General features: G+C 43.6%; 1 protein-coding gene across 2 annotated transcripts in view; it reads left to right on the top strand.

Moving 5' to 3' along the window:
- ca16b (carbonic anhydrase XVI b) overlaps positions 1-3,370 on the top strand; it is a 239,642-nt gene extending 236,272 nt beyond the window's left edge. For both annotated transcript variants that reach the window (XM_060919413.1, XM_060919412.1), the window contains exon 29: positions 2,414-3,370. In XM_060919413.1, the coding sequence (XP_060775396.1) occupies positions 2,414-2,560 (147 nt within the window). In that variant the 3' untranslated portion in view covers positions 2,561-3,370. The remainder of the gene's footprint in view (positions 1-2,413) is intronic.
- The last annotated feature ends 13,580 nt before the right edge of the window (positions 3,371-16,950 follow it).

Below are 16,950 nucleotides of genomic sequence, written 5' to 3'. Positions count from 1 at the left end.
GGTTCTGGGATTTTTGCTCACCGTTCTTGTGATCATTTTGACCCCACAGGGTGAGATCTTGCGTGGAGCCCCAGATCGAGGGAGATTATCAGTGGTCTTGTATGTCTTTCATTTTCTAATAATTGCTCCCACAGTTGATTTCTTCACACCAAGCTGCTTACCTATTGCAGATTCAGTCTTCCCAGCCTGGTGCAGGTCTACAATTTTGTTTCTGGTGTCCTTTGACAGCTCTTTGGTCTTGGCCATAGTGGAGTTTGGAGTGTGACTGGTTGAGGTTGTGGACAGGTGTCTTTTATACTGATAACGAGTTCAAACAGGTGCCATTAATACAGGTAATGAGTGGAGGACAGAGGAGCCTCTTAAAGAAGTTGTTACAGGTCTGTGAGAGCCAGAAATCTTGCTTGTTTGTAGGTGACCAAATACTTGTTTTACCAAGGAATTTACCAATTAATTCATTAAAAATCCTACAATGTGATTTCCTGGATTCTTTCCCCCCATTCTGTCTCTCATAGTTGAAGTGTACCTATGATGAAAATTACAGGCCTCTCTCATCTTTTTAAGTAGGAGAACTTGCACAATTGGTGGCTGACTAAATACTTTTTTGCCCCACTGTATGCAACCAGCTTATTGTACTTTTTTTTTTAATGTTTTTCCCCGTAACAGATTTGTTTGTTTTTCAATTGAATTGTATAGGTTATAGGTCACATTAAAGGTGGGGAAAGTTTTGAAATTATTTATCGTGGTCTTATTTTTACATCGGAAAAACCTATCATTTTAACGGGGTGTGTACACTTTTTATAGCTGCCGTACACATTACTTTCAGGTGTTCAACACATCTTTCTCTTTCAAAATTCTCTCAAAATCTTCCGTATTTAACGAAGCAAACCTGGCGGCCATGTTTGTTTACAGATTGTCACAGTCACTCGCTTGTGCGAAAGTTTTACATCTCCAATATCATGTTGTCTTGACAACCCTGCAATATTGTAAACCATATTCAATGCTCATTCTCCATTGGGTAGAGTGACGTAATACACGTGGGATAAGCAATTGCATGCTGTCAAATCAAATGAATGGAACCCACTAGAAGGGAATAGAATATATGTTTTTTATTCCATGGAAAAAGTGGCCTGTATGTATAATAATTTTCAATATCTTCATGAGTGAAGATACTGATGATGTCACTTCCAGTATTTTCCCGCTGACTAGATGCACATTGTCAAAATAGCGAACTGGTTCAAAATTAAAATTATTTTGATTAACTTGCGTTTTGTTTTTTCAACACGAGTTTATGTTCTCATCTTGAAAAATATTTCACTTGTTTGCTTCGCTCACTTGTGAAATATGTTCACCACTCGAAGATAAACTTCATTTCTTTGCACCAGCATGTAATATCCTCTATCTACAATGCCTTAAAGGAGCTTTCCACCCTAAAACACATTAAATATCTCATCTCATTATCTCTAGCCGCTTTATCCTGTTCTACAGGGTCGCAGGCAAGCTGGAGCCTATCCCAGCTGACTACGGGCGAAAGGCGGGGTACACCCTGGACAAGTCGCCAGGTCATCACAGGGCTGACACATAGACACAGACAACCATTCACACTCACACCTATGGTCAATTTAGAGTCACCAGTTAACTTAACCTGCATGTCTTTGGACTGTGGGGGAAACCGGAGCACCCGGAGGAAACCCACGCGGACACGGGGAGAACATGCAAACTCCACACAGAAAGGCCCTCGCCGGCCCCGGGGCTCGAACCCAGGACCTTCTTGCTGTGAGGCGACAGCGCTAACCACTACACCACCGTGCCGCCCACATTAAATATGTTTATATTGAATTATTCATGATATGCTTTGTGATTCTGGTGCTAATTTGTTAGTTGATGATGAATTTCTATTACTCCAGTGACGTGTTATTGGTTATGTGCAGCTCTGAGGTCAAACGTGGGGCATTACCAGTTCGGTTACAATAACGTTTAATATAGAAAAAGAGGAAAAAAAATGGAGCAGAGTCAGATCAGCAATCACCGAATTGATGCTGATGATCGTGATGATGGTAGTGATGATGGTATTAGCATGAAAGGTGAAGCTTTGGAAACATATAGTGTCTGTCTGAGCAGAGCGTACAGATGAGAATGTGAGAGAACTGGACAGATTAAAGAACTAAATCGCTTTTGTATCAGTCTCTTTAGGTTGAGAACATGTCAAAGATTAAACCTGAATTTACTTCGAATATCATTACAGAATAAATCTTGGATGCCACTGAAGATAAAGTGTTAATTATAAAGATTAGTAAGCAAGTCATTCAGGGTGGATTTGTCCTTCAAAGAACACACATCCAATAATCACAAACTGAATGTGATTACAAACTGTAATCTGTATTTACCTGTCATTTCTTCTCTACCTCTTTTTCAGGAGCATTATCAGTATCTGTACAAAGCAATGCTCAGTCTGGTTGGTAGTACAGACAATGGAATGTTCTGTTCCTATATGGACAGACATGGGAGGATTCTGAAAACAGATAAAGGCAATCCAGTGGAGAGCATGGAGTCTCTGGTGTGACGGCTCCAGAAAACAAAAAGGGACGAGTTTGTTTGGCAGACTTTCCTTGAGGCCTTTATTTTTGCCAGACTCGTTGATAACGTTAAAGAAAAAAAAAGTCTAAAGACTTTTTGTACACTGATGAAAAATTCTTTTGATATTTATTTTTGCTGCTTTTTGTTATCCTGCTGAGTGTCACAACTTATTCTTCAGTACACCTACACACAAAAAAATGCAGCTGTCTACTTTGCACTATATTGTCAGTGTTACTGTCTGATGCCTAGATGATTTCCATCCACTCTGGCCATTGAGCTCGTTGTTTTATTGGGAGGACAATAAGCAGTGAACTGTACTGAAAACAACCACAAATCAGCATCACACTAGCACAGAGATAGCTGCCTAAAACACACAAACTCTTCACAATAAAGTTCCTCATGCTCACCTTATTACCTTCATGATGCAACCGTTATGACAGGAAATGTTGGATTAATAGTTTTTTTTTTTCTTTATAATATGTTGTTAAGCTATACCATGTTCAGTTTAACTCAGGGGTGCACAGAAGCAGCCTGGAAAGCAGGACTCCAGCCCAGTTTATATTATTTCCCAACTCTCACACATCTCACTCAACTTGTCAGTTAATGACCAGGGTTAGTAGGTGTGTTTGAAGAGAGAATCATCAAACTGTGCTCGATGGACTGTCACCGTGTGCCCTTGGTTTATCTTATATAGACATTATTTCATTGTGGTATCATAACACCAACTGTGAACATATATTGTTATCGGTAGAATTTCTATTGTTTTGTAAAATATATAAATATATTGATATAAAAAGTGTGTTCTGTCTTTTTTTTTTTGCCTGAGCTTTTCTAATATACTGAAATCAGCTTAACTTCAAGGATCTCACAGCACCACAGCTAACCTGAGGCAGGTAATTAAGGACTGTTGTTAAGAATGTTGAAAGCATTGTTGATTCCCTTATGAAACATTGAGGTAAACGTACCAATTAAGCTCACGTACCCTTTAAGCACACTGCCAACTTTAAACTCAAATAACTAATAAAATGCACATGAAACAGTCTGGCTTTACAAATGAACCAATAGATACAGTTGTTATTAAACATTTCCTGTATTGTGCAACCAATCATTCAGCTGCATATTTTGATATCACCACAATTCTGCTGACTCATCCTGGCGGTCATTTTGAAAGCTGTCCATAAACTTTGCTCTGAAGAGACCCCTCATTCAACAACATTTTATGAAATTTCAGCCCTCATCTTGGGTAAGTGTCTCTATTCAATACAAATTTAAGAGATTAATGTTCATGAATATATCTTGTTTGTTTATGATTGTGAATATAGAAGATAAATTACAGTCAAATCACAAGACAGATTTTCTTTGAATCTAGCAAAAATGGCACAAGAGAACAATGTTAAACTTTTACGCCTACCTTCAAATCTTACCCACTTGCTTCAGCCTTTAGACAAGGCAGTCTTTGGGGAGGTGAAGAGCCAGTGGCGGAAGAAATTAAGGTGCCATTCATGTGTGTCAAAGGACAAGGTTAGGAAGGAGGATTTCCCGGCTAAACTGAAGGAGGTCCTGGAAACCTCTTTAAAATCCGACAATCTCAGAAGTGGGTTTGAGGCCACAGGGATTTTTCCATGGAACCCAATGAGGGTGAAGCAACAAAATGCGTACACACCGTATGCAGAAGAATGTGCGCAGCAGCAACCAGAGTGCTCCCTGAACTCCAGCAATAGTCTACCACAGACTACCTCTGCGTCTCCTCCCCAAGAGTGCCTCACATTGCCAACAAACAGCACCGACTCACTGTCTCAGATAGTTTTGAACATTGAAACAATCCCAGGCTCCAATGTCCTTAACATAAAAAACATTCATGTCACCAGTCCACAACTAACCATCCCTGCTGCCCAACCGAACAACATGGAAGATGCCACCACGGCAAGTAGCATTAAGGACTTTTTCTTGAGACACATACGCGTAATGCCACACAAAAAGGAGAGCGCCAAAAAACAGAGTTAGTACAATGAAGTATGGAGAATCTCTAACCTCCCCAGAGGTCATGTCCAGGTTGGCTGAGGGTGAGAAAAGGAAAAAAGGAGAGCAATCCAAAGATTTGAAGAGGGAGAACAACAAAAAAAAGAAACTGGATAGAGATGGAAAGGCAGTGCCACAAAAGCCCAGGCATGGAAGCGATGGAGACAGAGATGTAAAGATAACAGACACAAAAAGTTCAACTCAGCCATCTTTAACTATTGAGTCTGATGTGTACTATGCCGTCATGTTCACCTCTCCTCCAGCCTATTACATTGGCCGCCCACTAAATGTCTCCACACCCCCTGATGGGGAGGAGTACATAGTGAAATTTCTAAATAGGGGCCCAAACAATACCTATGTCCTGCCAGCAAGAGATAAAATTGAAAATGTACAAAAACAATTGTTTTTGTGCAAGGCAGAACTGGAGGGTGCTGGGCCGTTTCACTTAAAAAACTACGATGAAGTTGAAAAGGTCTTCAAAAGGCAGCTCAAAGCCTTGTGTGTGTAGGACAGTTTTTTATGAACTGGATAATGGATTGTGGATTATTTTTTTTTAATGTACTGTATTGACAGTTTCCTCAGTGTATCTTTGAATATTTTGTAGAATTGTGTTCATGTTTATGTGTGTCTTTAGGGATACAGGAACCAGTGCCGTTCATTCTTGCTGGTTTTCACTCACCCTCCATCATATTTTCACATTTTATTGTTGTTGCCACTCTTCAATTAAAATGCATATAATAAGATATAAATCCAGAAATAAACTGTCTTTTAAAGGAACAAAATGTTATAGTGTGCTTATTTGGACCAGGGGTGGGCTTAAAGGGTACAAAATGTACCCTTTAAGCACATCCAGACTTTTTACATTTAAATAAATCTCATCTCATCTCATTATCTCTAGCCGCTTTATCCTGTTCTACAGGGTCGCAGGCAAGCTGGAGCCTATCCCAGCTGACTACGGGCGAAAGGCGGGGTACACCCTGGACAAGTCGCCAGGTCATCACAGGGCTGACACATAGACACAGACAACCATTCACACTCACACCTACGGTCAATTTAGAGTCACCAGTTAACCTAACCTGCATGTCTTTGGACTGTGGGGGAAACCGGAGCACCCGGAGGAAACCCACGCGGACACGGGGAGAACATGCAAACTCCGCACAGAAAGGCCCTCGCCGGCCACGGGGCTCGAACCCGGACCTTCTTGCTGTGAGGCGACAGCGCTAACCACTACACCACCGTGCCGCCCATTTAAATAAATATATATTTATAATAATGTACAAATAAAAATGAGCAAGGTAAGGATTTGCTAGATGAGACATTAATATTTCAGCTTAAATAAATATTTCCACCTAAAAATATTGGTCTGCATTTCAAAAATGTCTGAACATAGACTTCAGTGTGCTTAATTGGTACGTTTACCCGATATATTGTGACATATTGGATAATATGATTAAATATCTCATCTCATTATCTCTAGCCGCTTTATCCTTCTACAGGGTCGCAGGCAAGCTGGAGCCTATCCCAGCTGACTACAGGCGAAAGGCGGGGTACACCCTGGACAAGTCGCCAGGTCATCACAGGGCTGACACATAGACACAGACAACCATTCACACTCACATTCACACCTACGGTCAATTTAGAGTCACCAGTTAACCTAACCTGCATGTCTTTGGACTGTGGGGGAAACCGGAGCACCCGGAGGAAACCCACGCAGACACGGGGAGAACATGCAAACTCCACACAGAAAGGCCCTCGCCGGCCACGGGGCTCGAACCCGGACCTTCTTGCTGTGAGGCGACAGCGCTAACCACTACACCACCGTGCCGCCCTGATTAAATATAATATTTGTAATATAATATTGACAAATATTTGTCAGACGTCTGACAAATTAAAGTGAAAAACCAAAACTAAGTAACTTAGTAAGCGGTTGGACCAGCACAATCCACTAAAACATTGGCTTCCAGTCATGAAAGCTAAGAACAGGAACCTAAATCTATAGTGGGGAAAGATCGCTTGGTTTTTTTCCAGTCTTCAACTGTCCAGTTTTAGTAAGCCTCTGCAGTTATAGTCCTTCCACATCAAGGTTCATCATCTTGTGCATCCTGAGATGCTTATCTGCTCACCACGGTTGTAAAGAGTGGTTATTTGAGTTTCTGTAGACTTCCTGTAAGCTCGAACCAGTCTACTTATTTTCCTATGACTGCTCTTATTGACAAGGAATTTCTGCCTGCAGAACTGCTGCTCACTAGATGCACTGCAAAAAATTGAAAACTGAATTTGAGGAGAAAATTACTTAATACTAGTGAAATTATCTTGCTGCATGGACAGAGAATTTTACTTGACGACATCTTAGAATAAGTTGGTTACAATCTAGAACTAGTTTTAATAATCTCAGACTTGGTGTCTTGTATTCTTCTAATAGGAAATGCCAGATTGTTTCAATGATATTCAAGATATTCTAACTTGCTAAGATATAATTTTTTGCAATGAGGTTTTGTTTTTCTTTTTTTTTCCTACATCTTTCTGTGTAAATTCTAGAGACTATTGTGTGTGAAAATCCCAGAAGATCAGAATGTTCTGAAATACTCAAACCAGCCTGTCTGGTGGCACCAACAATCATGTCATGGCCAAAGTCACTGATTCTGATGTTGATATGAACATTAACTGAAACTCTTGACCTGTATCTGCATAATTTTATACATTGTGCTGCTGCCACATGACTGTCTGCTTGGACCATTGTGTAAATGAGCAGGTGGATAGGTGTTCTTCTTAAAGTGGCCAGTGGGTAGAGAGAGAGAGAGAGAGAGAGAGAGAGAGGGAGAAGTGGAACTTGGTGTGATGTTCTGTTGTCCCCATCCATTTCCCATCCAGCTTGTGCATTCTGAGAGGCTTTTCTGCTTACCATGGTTATAAAGATTGGTTATTTGAGTTACTGTAGCCTTGTTGTCAGATCAAACTAGTCTGGCCATTCTCCTCTGACCTCTCTTATCAACAACAATCTTCTCACAAGCTGAAAACGGTAGGCCAGAGAAAGATCAAAATATTGTACTCTTGGTATATGAAGTATGAAGTGAGGTTTAGCACTGATTATGTATACAAATACTAAGATATATTAAAGCTACACTAGATTCAGTGAAAGTTATAAAAGTTATAGCACAAAATTAAATGTTACAGAAAAAAAGTTTGTATCTGAGCAGCATATTACAGAAGAGACCACTTTTCAGATTAAAAAAAGAAAACATAATGAAGGCTACTGGGTTTTGCTGCAAAATGAAGAAGCAAGTGTGACAGTCAAAGTGTCCAGAAGGACTGGGGCTGGTTCTGTAAGATGCTCAGTAAAACCTACAGCTCATTTCCTTATACAACTGCACTCATTGTACCTGAGACGACTATTTTTTTTTTTAAGCAAAGGGTCATCTCACAATAAATGTTGCCTTTGTTTCATTTATTATGGCTTACTGCTGTTTATGGTGTTTTTAATGTTGAAACATTTCATTTCATTATTTTTAAGCCATTTTTTGGTAGGCAGTATTTCTTTACATGTGCCTAAGACTGTTGCACAGTACTGTATATCTAATTCCAATTAGTCAGCTGTCTTCAAATGTGGGGGGGAAAGCAATGTGTATAACTTATTTATGGAAGTATACAGCCCTCCTATAATAAATATTATATAGCTAATAATATATGGTCACCATATAAACCATAATGTATGTGAACTTTGGGGGATCACTATAATCTTATCCTATCTTATATACTATCACTATAATGCATATATTTTAGAATGAAGAAGAAGAAAACAAAAATATGCACACTGTAAACTAATATATGTGCAATGGGGGAAATACAGTAAGTATTAAACACATCAACTATTCCTCTATTAAACATATTTCCAGTTCAGCTATTCACATGAAATTTTGAGCAGATATTGGTAATAATGCAATAAAACTACTCAGAAAAAGATGTAATATTCTAACCCATAAAAAAATTTGTGTGAAATAAAGTGGAATGACACAGGAAAAAAGTGTTGAACATGCAAACTGAAATTTATTTAATACTTGGTGGAGAAGTCTTTGCTTGCAATGACAGCTTCAAGATGCATCCTGACTGAAGAAACTAATCTTTCTCAGTGTTTAGCTAGGATTTTAGGTCATTCTTCTCTACAAACAGTCTTTAACTTAAATAGTCAATCATAATTTTCAGTTTGGAGCAGCACAGTTGTTAGCATGTTTGCCTCACAGCAAGAAGATTCTAGGTTCAAACCTTGTGCCCAACTGGGGCCTTTCTATGTGGAGTTTGCATGTTCTCCCTGCGGGTTTCTGCTGGGTGCTCCAGTTTCCTTCCACAGACATGTGGATTAGGTCAGGGCTTTTCAAAGTGTGGGGCGCACCTCCCCTAGGGGGCGCCAGAGTTCTTCAGGGGGGGCGCAACGTGAGGAAAAATAAACCAGAATAAGTTACTATTGCGGACATTTAGTGAACTTCAGCTAGCCTTTGCCAGAGACAAAATGGATCGAGTTTTAGTACCTAAAGCTACAGTGAGTGAGGAGACGGAGTCTGGGCCAAGCAAAAAAAAGAAGGAAGTATGACCACGATTATTTAAAGTTTGGATTTTCATGGACTGGATCTGAAGATGCTCCACTGCCACAGTGTGTTGTCTGCCAAGAGGTGCTAGCTAACGATGCTATGAGATGTTTAAAATGTGTAAAACAAGATGTTTTTTTTAAAAAAAGCACAGATGTTTAAAATGTGTAAAAAAAAAAAAGATGTTTTAAAAAGCACAGATGTTTAAAATGTGTAAAAAAGAGGTTTTAAAAAAGCACAGATGTTTAAAATGTGTAAAAATAAAGATGTTTTAATAAAGCTCATGTTTTCAATGTGTAAAAAAGATGTTTTCAAAAAGCACAGATGTTTAAAATGTGTAAAAGAAAAAAATAAAAATGTGTACAACAACCATTTTTTTAAAATATGAATGGAGTATTAAGTATAGCAACAACAAAAATTGTAGGGGGGGGGGCACTGTTGTTTATTTGCTCTCTGGGGGGGGGGGGGGCTGACTCTCCCACACTTTGAAAACCCCTGGATTAGGTCAACTGTGAGTTGTTTGTCCTGTGGTCGACTGGCAACTTGCCCAGGGTGTACCCTACCTCTTGCCTGAAGTCAGCTGGGATGGGCTACCACTTCTCCCCTGATGAATAAGCAGTATAAATAAATTCTATACATTTTATTTTGGTTGTAAGTATGGTGATTGGCTGGGCCATTCCAATACTTTAATTTCACATTATATTACTGGCATTTAGCAGACGCTCTTATCCAGAGTGATGTACAACATACCCAGTGCAGCCTGGGGAGCAGTTAGGGGTTAGGTGCCTTGCTCAAGGGCACTTCAGCTATTCCTGCTGGTCCAGGGAATCAAACCAGCAACCTTTTGGTCCCAAAGCTGCTTCTCTAACCATTTGGCCATGGCCTCCCTATGGAACCAATTGATAGTCTCCTTTGCTGTATGTTTTGATCTTTGCCCTGCTGCCCTGAGACCCATGTCTCATCATCATCATCATCCTTGAGTGGATGGCAACAGATTCTTCTCAAGAATCTTCCAATACATTACTCCATTCATTTTCCCTTCACTGGTTTGCATTCCACTGGAACCATGCGAAAAGAAACAGCTCCATATCATGATGCTTCCACCTCTAAACTTTCCTGTAGATATGATATTTTAGCGTCATATGCAGAGCCAAACGTAGTATGCAAATAAAAAAGAAAGCAGTGATTTCAAAATTTACTTTGACATTGCAGACAGTATGAACCCAAAATATTTAATGTTTTTTTTCTGGTCAACTTCATATCATTTGTTCATGTACATACATTCCTGCATTTCAGACCTGCAACACATCCCAAAAAAGTTGTGATGGGGCAATTTAGGACTAGTAATGAGGTAAAATATTTTTTTAAATGATGTGATATGAAACAGGTGATGTCACCAGGTGACTGTAATCATGATTTGGTATAAAATCAGTAACTAGGAAAGGCTTGGTCTTGGAGGAGCAAAGATGGGCTGAGGATCTCCAGTTTGTCAACAAACGTGGAAAAAAATGAAATATTTAAAACAATGCTCTTCAAAGGAGAGGATTTGGATATTTCACTCTCTATTGTGTATTACAGTGCCTTGAAAAAGTATTCATACCCCTTGAACTTTTTCACATTTTTCCACCTTACAACCACAAACTTAAAAGTTTTTTATTGAGATTTTATGTGATAGACCAACACAGAGTAGCACATAATTGTGAAGTGAAACGAAAATGATAAATGGTCTTCAAAATTTTAAACAAATAAAAATCTGAAAAATGTTATGTGCATTAGTATTCAGCCCCCCTGCGTCAATACTTTGTAGAGCCACCTTTTGCTGCAATTACAGCTGCAAGTCTTTTGTGGTATGTCTCTACCAGCTTTGCACATCTAGACACTGAAATTTTTGCCCATTCTTCTTTGCAAAATAGCTCAAGCTCAGCCAGATTGGATGGAGAGCGTCTGTGAACAGCAATTTCAAGTCTTGCCACAGATGCTCAATGGGATTTAGGTCTGGACTTTGACTGGGCCATTCTAACACATGAATATTCTTTGATCTAAACCATTCCATTGTAGCTCTGGCTGTATGTTTAGGGTCACTGTTTTGCTGGAAGGTGAATCTCCTTCCCAGTCTCAAGTCTTTTGCAGCCTCCAACAGGTTCTCTTCCAGGATTGCCCTGTATTTCGCTCCATCCATCTTCCCATCAACTCTGACCAGCTTCCCTGTCCCTGCTGAAGAAAAGCATCCCCATAGCATGATGCTGCCACCACCATGTTTCACAGTGGGGATGGTGTGTGCAGGGTGATGAGCAGTGTTAGTTTTCCGCCACACATAGCGCTTTGCATTTAGGCCAAAAAGTTCAACTTTGGTCTCATCTGACCAAAGCACCTTCTTCCACATGTTTGCTGTGTCCCCTACATGGCTTCTGGCAAACTGCAAAACGGGACTTCTTATGCCTGTCTTTCAACAATTGCTTTCTTCTTGCCACTCTTCCAAAAAGGCCAGATTTGTGGAATGTACAACTTATAGTTGTCCTGTGCACAGATTCTCCCACCTGAGCTGTGGATTTCTGCAGCTCCTCCAGAGTGATCATTGGCCTCTTGGCTGCTTCTCTGACCAGTGCTCTCCTTGCTCGCTCTGTCAGTTTAGGTGGACGGCCATGTCTTGGTAGGTTTGCAGTTATGCCATATTTTTTCCATTTTTGAATGATGGATTGAACAGTGCTTCTTGAGATGTTCAGAGCTTGGGATATTTTTTTATAACCTAACCCTGCTTTAAATTTCTCCAGAACTTTATCCCTGGCCTGTCTGGTGAGTTCTTTGGTCTTCATGATGCTGTTTGTTCTTCAGTGTTCTCTAACAAACCACTGAGGCCTTCACAGAACAAGTGTATTTATGCTGAGAGTAAATTACACACAGTAGGACTCTATTAACTAATTAGATGACTTCTGAAGGCAATTGATTGCACTGGATTGTATTTAGAGGTATCAGAGGACAGGTGGCTTGCAGCTGTAATTGCAGCAAAAGGTGGCTCTACAAAGTATTGACGCAGGGGGGCTGAATACTAATGCACACCACATTTTTCAGATTTTTATTTGTTTAAAATTTTGAAGATCATTTATCATTTTCGTTTCACTTCACAATTATGTGCTACTCTGTGTTGGTCTATCACATAAAATCTGAGTAAAAAACTTTTAAGTTCGTGGTTGTAAGGTGGAAAAATGTGAAAAAGTTCAAGGAGTATGAATACTTTTTCAAGGCACTGTATATCATTAAAGGATACAAATAATCTGGAGGAATTTCAGCGCTTTAAAGGACAAGGGCGCAAGACTAAGCTGAACACCTGTGATCTCCGATCCCTCAGACAGCACTGTATCAAGAACTGTCATTAATCTATAGCTGATGTAGTTGTGGAAAGTCGCTTGCCCCAAAAACAGCCAAAAGTCAAGGAGTTGCAGAAAATAGACTGATTATTGAATCGTACAACAAAAGCCAAGTCAGTCTGAAGACTGATCTCTTTAACAATGACAGAATTTCTCATTTTATACAGTTCTAAAACATCATAGGTCACACTTATTTTGATATCATCAATAATCTCATTGGTTGACATTTCACATCAGACTTTGCCATATATCTAGCAATATTTTCTATTGGTCAGTACATCTCTCACCATTCACACAATGTATTCACCAATATTTCCAAGCCATCAACATGATGACACTGATTTAATAGCACATGATTCATGATACTTAGCAATAAGAGTTTTTATCAATAACATTCTTGTTAACTTTCATATAATCATTCTTAATTTATTACTTTAATACAATCAACTTCATTTATTCTTAATAAAATCAGCATCCTGAATAATAAATCAACTTGCACTTCTGACTCCTCATACTTCTTATCAAATGTATCGACCAAACACTCCAGTACATGACACATGATCATCCATCCATCCATTATCCATAATCACTTATCCTGTACAGGGTTGCGGGCAAGCTGGAGCCTATCCCAGCTGACTATGGGCGAGAGGCGGGGTACACCCTGGACAAGTTGCCAGATCATTGCAGGGCTGACAGATAGAGACACACAACCATTCACACGCACATTCACACCTACGGTCAATTTAGAGTCACCAATTAGCCTAACCTGCATGTCTTTGGACTGTGGGGGAAACCGGAGCACCCGGAGGAAACCCACACAGACACGGGGAGAACATGCAAACTCCACACAGAAAGGCCCCTGTTGGCCGCTGGGCTCAAACCCAGAACCTTCTTGCTGTGAGGGGACGTGCCACCCGACACATGATCAGCAATATGTAATTTAGGATGATTTGCAACACTTGATAAAATTTAATACATTAATGTGCAAAACACTCCAGTACATGCATTGCATGATTCAGAATGAACCATATAATTTAGAAAGAATTAGGTCACTTGATAAAATGCAATACATTATCGTGCACGACTGGCACAACACATAAAGTAATACATGGATATGTGGCAGCGGGGGCGTGGTCAAGCGCCGGTCTGTGACAGGAGGGCGGAGTCAGGGAAGGTAAGTGGCAGAATCACGACACCTGAGAACAATTAACCTGTGTTTGTGTGTGTCTTCCCAGTGACCGCGCCCTATTTAAGGAGGGAGAGTGAGAGCAGAGGGGTGATCTCCGAACTAGACGCTGGCTGTGTGTGTGTCTAAGCAATATAACGTTGTTCACTGAAAAGTGTGGCAATAAAGCCATTTTGCAACCCTGATCTCTGTCCTGCCGTCCTCAGTGCTCCACCCACACGTAGGGAGTCTTACAGTGGTGCCGAAAACCGGGAACGTGGAGCACCAAATCAGCAGCCCCATGGAATCCTCCCCGTTCGCCGATCTGGTCCACGCCCTCGCCACGGCTCAGCAAAGCCAGCACCAGGCACTCGTCACGCTCCGAAAGGAGCAGGAGCAGCGCTTCGAAGTCCTGGTGCTGGCCCAGCAGGAAGACCGCGAGGCGTTCCGGCATCTCCTCGCGTCGGCGGGGTCCACCAGCGCTCCGGCCGCGGGCCCGTCTCCCCTCATCGTCACCAAGATGGGCCCGCAGGACGACCCCGAGGCGTTCATCACGTTGTTCGAACAGGTCGCCGAAGCCTCGGGGTGGCCGATGGAGCAGCGCGCGGCGCGCCTCCTCCCCCTGCTCACGGGAGAGGCACAGCTGGCCGCGCTACAGCTCCCCGCCGACCACCGGCTGGCCTACGCGGACCTCCGCCGGGCCGTCCTCCAGCGTGTGGGGCGCACCCCAGAGCAACAGCGCCAGCGCTTCCGCGCGCTGCGACTGGAGGAAGTTGGCCGGCCGTTCGCGTTCAGCCAGCAGCTCCGGGACGCCTGCTGGCGGTGGCTGAGGGCCAACCATCGCGACGCCGAGGGAATCGTCGACCAGGTGGTACTGGAACAGTTCGTCGCCCGCTTACCAGACGGAACCGCGGAGTGGGTCCAGTGCCACCGCCCGGCGTCGCTGGATCAGGCAGTCGAGCTGGCAGAGGATCATCTGGCGGCTGTCCCGGCGGCAGGACAGCAGATGGCATCGTCGCTTCTCTCCTCTTCTCTCTCTCTCTCTCCCCCTCCTCCTGTGTCCCATCCTTGCCCCATTCCCCCACCGCGGAGGCGGGGGCCGGCTCCACCCCAGCCGGCCCGCCGCACCCGCGGTGCCCTCCCGTTTCTCCCTTCTGTGTCTGTCTCTCCCCCACCTCAGGTGAGTGAGCCCCAGATCACCGGTGCAGAGGGAAAGCCCGGGCCGGTTTGCTGGCGCTGCGGGGAGCCGGGCCACCTTCATCAGCAGTGCACAGCAATGGAAGTGGGCGCGGTGATTCGGATCCCCGACGCGCCAGAGGCCGCCCTCGATCGGGCCGGAGCGTATCGCATACCGGTGAGTATCCAAGGGGCTACGTATCAGGCGTTGGTGGATTCTGGTTGTAATCAGACCTCAATTCGCCAAAGCCTGGTTCAAAACGAGGCATTGGGGGGAGCACAGGGGGTGAAGGTGTTATGTGTGCACGGGGATGTTCACCGCTACCCTTTGGTGTCGGTCCATATTATTTTCAGAGGGGAAAAATTTGTAGTGAAGGCGGCGGTTAATCCTCGCCTTACCCACTCTTTAATTTTGGGGACTGATTGGCCGGGATTTCGGGGTTTAATGACACGCCTAGTAGAGAGTGGGTCCTGCCATTTGACAGGGGGAGGTCCCGGTGTCGCTTTGGCGGGAGCAGCTGTCACAGAGCCGTCTACGTCATCTCCGCGTCAGAGTGAGGAGCCGCCGGCTCCTCCTCTCTCTATTGGGGAATCCCTCGCGGATTTCCCATTAGAGCAGTCGCGAGACAAGACTCTGCGGCATGCGTTTGACCAAGTGAGAGTAATCGATGGTCAAACACTCCCGCCGAACGCCACCCCGTCCTTCCCCTACTTCGCAATTATGAAGGATAGATTATACCGAGTGACGCAGGACACTCAAACTAAAGAGCGAGTCACGCAGCTTTTAATTCCGAAAAGCCGCCGGGAATTGGTATTCCAGGCGGCTCACTTTAATCCCATGGCTGGACACTTGGGGCAGGATAAAACACTAGCCCGAATAATGGCCCGATTCTATTGGCCGGGGATTCGCGGCGATGTCCGTAGGTGGTGTACGGCATGCCGCGAATGCCAGTTAGTAAACCCAGCGGCCATTCCAAAAGCGCCTTTGCGCCCTCTACCGTTAATCGAGACCCCGTTTGAGAGAATTGGGATGGATCTCGTCGGGCCATTAGATCGGTCAGCACAAGGGTACCGCTTTATATTAGTTCTGGTGGACTATGCAACGCGATACCCGGAAGCAGTGCCTCTGCGCAATATCTCAGCACGCAGTATTGCAGAGGCACTCTTCCGCGTCATCTCCCGAGTTGGAATCCCGAAAGAGATTCTGACTGATCAAGGCACTACGTTTATGTCACGAACACTGCGTGAACTGTATGGGTTATTGGGGATTAAGCCGATCCGCACCAGCGTGTATCACCCCCAAACGGACGGTTTAGTAGAACGGTTCAACCGCACCCTCAAAAATATTATTAAAAAATTCGTAAGTGAGGACGCACGTAATTGGGATAAGTGGCTCGAACCCTTGCTGTTCTCAGTGCGAGAGGTCCCCCAAGCCTCCACGGGGTTCTCCCCGTTCGAATTATTATATGGGCGTAAGCCGCGCGGCATCCTGGACGTGCTGCGGGAAAATTGGGAGGAGGGACCTTCACAAAGTAAGAATGAAATTCAGTACGTTATGGACCTGCGCGCAAAACTCCACACGCTCACCCACCTAACTCAGGAGAATTTGCGGCAGGCCCAGGAACGGCAAGCCCGCCTGTACAACAAGGGTACGCGCCTTAGAGAGTTCACTCCGGGAGATAAGGTACTCGTACTGTTGCCCACGTCGAGCTCCAAATTGATCGCCAAGTGGCAAGGACCCTTTGAGGTCACACGGCGAGTCGGGGATGTCGACTATGAGGTGAGGCGAACGGACAGGGGTGGGGCGCTACAGATTTACCACCTCAATCTGCTTAAACTCTGGAACGAGGAGGTCCCCGTGGCGTTGGTGTCGGTAGTTCCGGAGAAGGCGGAGCTGGGGCCGGAGGTTCAAAAAGGAACATTGGCATCACGTACCTCTCCGGTCCCCTGTGGAGACCACCTCTCCCCGACCCAACTCACGGAGGTCGCCCAGTTGCAGACCGAGTTTTCGGATGTGTTCTCGCCCCTGCCCGGTTGCACTAACCTCATAGAGCACCACATAGAGACACCC

The sequence above is a fragment of the Neoarius graeffei genome, chromosome 4 (assembly GCF_027579695.1).
Source record: "Neoarius graeffei isolate fNeoGra1 chromosome 4, fNeoGra1.pri, whole genome shotgun sequence".
Lineage (NCBI taxonomy): Eukaryota > Metazoa > Chordata > Actinopteri > Siluriformes > Ariidae > Neoarius > Neoarius graeffei.
Note: the sequence above shows the minus strand (reverse complement) of the source record. Positions and strands in the feature narration are given on the sequence as shown.